General features: G+C 42.4%; 1 protein-coding gene across 1 annotated transcript; it reads right to left on the reverse strand.

Moving 5' to 3' along the window:
• Positions 1 to 586: 586 nt before the first annotated feature.
• Positions 587 to 2,772, reverse strand: LOC139474079 (homeobox-like protein HDP1). The gene is made up of 3 exons (XM_071256943.1): positions 1,915 to 2,772; positions 1,132 to 1,455; positions 587 to 805 (listed from the first exon to the last, which is right to left on the reverse strand). Exons 1-3 carry the CDS (start codon positions 2,770 to 2,772, stop codon positions 587 to 589), a joined length of 1,401 nt encoding a protein of 466 aa, XP_071113044.1.
• Positions 2,773 to 4,712: the final 1,940 nt, after the last annotated feature.

Here is a 4,712-nt window from a genome sequence, read left to right on the forward strand (position 1 = left end):
GCGGTGGTGTCGTCTATATAGAGGTTACGCTGTTGTCAAACCTTGGTACGTTTGTAACCTTGATGCACTGTGTATCCTTGTTGTTGCACTGTGTAACCTTGTTGTTGCACTGTGTAATCTGTGTAACCAGGGTCCATCAATTATAATGCATTGCTTGCTGTGCTCGTTGGCTAGTTGGTAGTTACACCTCGTTCTGCTGTGTAACCTTGTTGTTGCACTGTGTAACCTTGTAGCAATGTGTATCCTTGTTGTTGCGCTGTCACCTTGTTATTGCGCTGTTACCTTGTTGTTGCACTGTGTAACCTTGTTATTGCGCTGTTACCTTGTTGTTGCACTGTGTTACCTTGTTACATTGTATTACCTTGTTGCACTGTGTAACCTTGTAGCAATGTGTATCCTTGTTGTTGCACTGTGTGACCTTGTTGTTGCACTGTGTTACCAATTGCGTGGATCGATGCTCATGATGTCAATCACTGGAGTTTCTGGTCCAGACTCGATTATTTATAGACTGCTGTTATATAGCTGGAATATTGCTGAGTGCAGCGTTAAACAACAAACAAACAAAACGTTATGTAACCTTATTGCGCTATGTAATCTTGTTGTTGCGCTGTGTAATCTTGTTGTTGCACTGTGTAACCTTGTTGCACTGTGTGACCTCGTTGTTTCGCTGTGTAACCTTGTTGCACTGTGTAATCTTGTTGTTGCGCTGTGTAATCTTCTTTTTGCACTGTGTAACCTTGTTGCACTGTGTGACCTCGTTGTTTCGCTGTGTAACCTTGTTGCACTGTGTAATCTTGTTGTTGCACTGTGTAATCTTGTTTCACTGTGAAACCTTGTTACGCTGTGAAACCTTGTTGTGCTGTGTAACCTTGTTGCGCTGTGTAACCTTGTTGCGCTGTGTAACCTTGTTGCGCCGTGTAATCGTGTTGAATGTGTAACCTTGTTGCACTGTGTAATCTTGTTGCACTGTGTAATCTTGTTTCACCGTGAAACCTTGTTGCGCTGTGTAACCTTGTTGTTGCACTGTGTAACCTTGTTGTTGCACTGTGTAACCTGGTTGCACTGTGTAACCTTGTTGCACTGTGTAATCTTGTTGTTGCACTGTATAACCTAATTGTTGCAATGTGTAACCTCGTTGTTTCGCTGTGTAACCTCGTTGTTGCACTGTGTAACCTTGTTGTTGCACTGTGTAACCTTGTTGTGCTGTGTAACCTTGTTGCGCTGTGGAACCTTGTTGCACTGTGTAACATTGTTGCACTGTGTTACCTTGTTACGCTGTGTAACCTTGTTGCGCTGTGTAACCTTGTTGCGCTGTGTAACCTTGTTGCGCTGTGTAACCTTGTTGCGCTGTGTAACCTTGTTGCACTGTGTAATCTGGTTGCGCTGTGTTACCTTGTTGCACTGTGTAACCTTGTTGCGCTGTGTAACCTTGTTGCGCTGTGTAACCTGGTTGCACTGTGTAACCTTGTTGTTGCACTATGTAACCTTGTTGCACTGTGTAATCTTCTTGTTGCACTGTGTAACCTAGTTGTTGCGCTGTGTAACCTCGTTGTTTCGCAGTGTAACCTGGTTGCGCTGTGTAACCTTGTTGTTGCACTGTGTAATCCTGTTTCGCTGTGTCACCTTGTTTAGCTGTGTAACCTTGTTGCGCTGTGTAACCTTGTTGCAATGTGTAACCTTGTTGCGCTGTGTAACCTTGTTGCGCTGTGTAACGTTGCAATCTGTAACCTTGTTGTCGCGCTGTGTAACCTTGTTTAGCTGTGTAACCTTGTTGCGCTGTGTAACCTTGTTGCGCTGTGTAACCTTGTTGCGTTGTGTTACCTTGTTGCGCTGTGTAACCTTGTTGCGCTGTGTAACCTGGTTGCACTGTGTAACCTGGTTGCACTGTGTAACCTTGTTGTTGCACTATGTAACCTTGTTGCACTGTGTAATCTTCTTGTTGCACTGTGTAACCTCGTTGTTTCGCTGTGTAACCTGGTTGCGCTGTGTAACCTTGTTGTTGCACTGTGTAATCTTGTTTCGCTGTGTAACCTTGTTTAGCTGTGTTACTTTGTTGCGCTGTGTTTCCTTGTTGCAATGTGTAACCTTGTTGCGCTGTGTAACCTTGTTGCGCTGTGTAACGTTGCAATCTGTAACCTTGTTGTCGCGCTGTGTAACCTTGTTTAGCTGTGTAACCTTGTTGCACTGTGTAATCTTGTTTCGCTGTGTAACCTTGTTTAGCTGTGTTACTTTGTTGCGCTGTGTTTCCTTGTTGCAATGTGTAACCTTGTTGCGCTGTGTAACCTGGTTGCACTGTGTAACCTGGTTGCGCTGTGTAACCTTGTTGCGCTGTGTAACCTTGTTGCACTGTGTAATCTTCTTGTTGCACTGTGTAACCTCGTTGTTTCGCTGTGTAACCTGGTTGCGCTGTGTAACCTTGTTGTTGCACTGTGTAATCTTGTTTCGCTGTGTAACCTTGTTGTTGCACTGTGTAATCTTGTTTCGCTGTGTAACCTTGTTTAGCTGTGTTACTTTGTTGCGCTGTGGTTCCTTGTTGCACTGTGTAACCTCATTGTTGCTCAACTTGCTCTGTGTAACCTTGTTGCACTGTGTAACCTGATTGTTGCTCTGTGTAACCTTGTTGCTCTGTGTAACCTTGTTGCACTGTGTAACCTCATTGTTGCTCTGTGTAACCTCGTTGTGCTGTGTAACCTCATTGTTGCCCTGTGTAACAATTGTGTGCCATTGGGTCCAGGTGCCATCTGTCACTGGTTTGCCAGGACGAGACTCCATCGTTCATACACCATGATGCAGCTACAATCTTATCTTGCTGACAGACGCCAAACTACGAAATCCTTCAGTCGTCAGCCGTCAGCCGTCAGCCCACACCAAAGTCCAAGGGATTTCCAGAGAATGTCAATGCTCTTTGAATATGTAGGTAAAAGGAAGTTTTCAAATATTTCTCATTTCACACTTATACAATACATAACTGAAAGCTGCTGAACAATTTGAGATTTACAAAGTATATTAGCTCAAATGTTGGTTATGTTGCTGTTTGTCAAAAACTCCAGCCATCAAATGCCTCAAACTCAAAACACAAAATCAGCAAAAACTTGAAATGATACAAATCCATTTTCCAACTTTTGAAAATTTAAAAGATTTATCCTTGTGTAACATTTTCAACATTTTCAATGTTCTACTAAATACCACATTGGGCTCACAGCTCCTCTCATTATATGAAGATCTAGTGTGTACTGATAACTGTCCTAAAGATGTACCCCTAGACTTGGAAAAGAAATATTTAAATCAATAAATTTCCAACAGAACTTCTGCCTCACAAGTTTTGTGTTCTGTGAGTGATTTGGTTGTTTTCGTTCCCCTAGAGGAGTCTAGTTAAAGGACTTGAAATCTTTTCTCTACCTCATAATGCTTTAGATGGTTTCAATTTAAGTTAAGGGGCGGTCGGGTAGCCTAGTGGTTAAAGTGTTCGCTCGTCACGCCGAAGACCCGGGTTCGATTCCTGACATGGGTACAATGTGTGAAGCCCATTTCTGGTGTCCCCCGCCGTGATATTGCTGGAATATTGCTAAAAGCGGCGTAAAACCATACTCACTCACTCACTCACTCAATTTAAGTTACACGAGTCAGTATTTACAAGTGGTTGTCACTATGAAGGTCTGTGTTCGATTCCCCACATGGATACAATGTGTTAAGCCCGTTTCTGGTGTTCTCCACCCTTATAGTAATGGAATATTGCTAAACAAGGCATAAAAACCAAACTCACTCACTTCACAAGTTTAACGTCCAGTCAAGATTATTGCCAACCACTCAATGCCAAGCACCAGGTAGGGTAACAACAAGTACCATGTATTAACATCTTTTGTTACGACGAGGCTGGGGATTGAACCACCGACCTTCCGCTCTACAGGAAACAGAAGATTGATTAATCTGTTAAGTCAGTTTTAAGTCATAATTATCCTATTCATACTAATTTCAGTAATTTACGTTAGACCTGTCTTCAGCAACCCATGCTTGTCGTAACGGGACTAACGGGATCTGGTTGTCAGGCTCAACTTAGGTTGATGCATGTTATTGTATCCAAATTGCTTGGATCGATGCTCATTATGTCAATCACTGGATTGTCTGGTCATAACTCGATTGTTTACAGACTGCCGTCATATACCTGGAATATTGCAGCGTTAAACAACAAACAAACAAACAAACAAACAAACAAGTTACATTACTGTAGTGACGTGTCCATAATCAGTTGCTGCAGTATATTGGTCCTGTTTCAGAAGTGATGGCTGCCAGGGCTGCAGGTGGTTGCAGTGGTGAAGAAGGTCAGTAAGTAAAAGACAAGCAGAAGATGATAATTAGATTGTCAACTTTTTGCAAAAGAAGGAGGTTGTTTTCAGTACAGCTAGCTAATGATCAATACACATTTGACAAAACCACTACACAACATCTGGGCACTGAAAATTAGTCATTCCGGCATGTGGATGCTTTCTTACAATTTTGTTATAAATTCTGTTCAGTCTTTGTCAAAATCTAACAGCTAATCTATGTCTCTCTGTGTATATTTTGATAAATTATCATGATAAAACAATAAAAGCTATATTTCTGTCTTGTTTAGGTTAAGATGACTATCTGCTAAGCACGCTTAGATGAAGCAATGTCACTTACTGCAGATGACGGGGTCTGCACGAGTAGGTCACCGGTTGCCACTGGAGTGA

The sequence above is a fragment of the Haliotis cracherodii genome, unplaced genomic scaffold, assembly GCF_022045235.1.
Source record: "Haliotis cracherodii isolate W230 unplaced genomic scaffold, xgHalCrac1.p SCAF_3, whole genome shotgun sequence".
Classification (NCBI taxonomy): Eukaryota; Metazoa; Mollusca; class Gastropoda; order Lepetellida; family Haliotidae; genus Haliotis; species Haliotis cracherodii.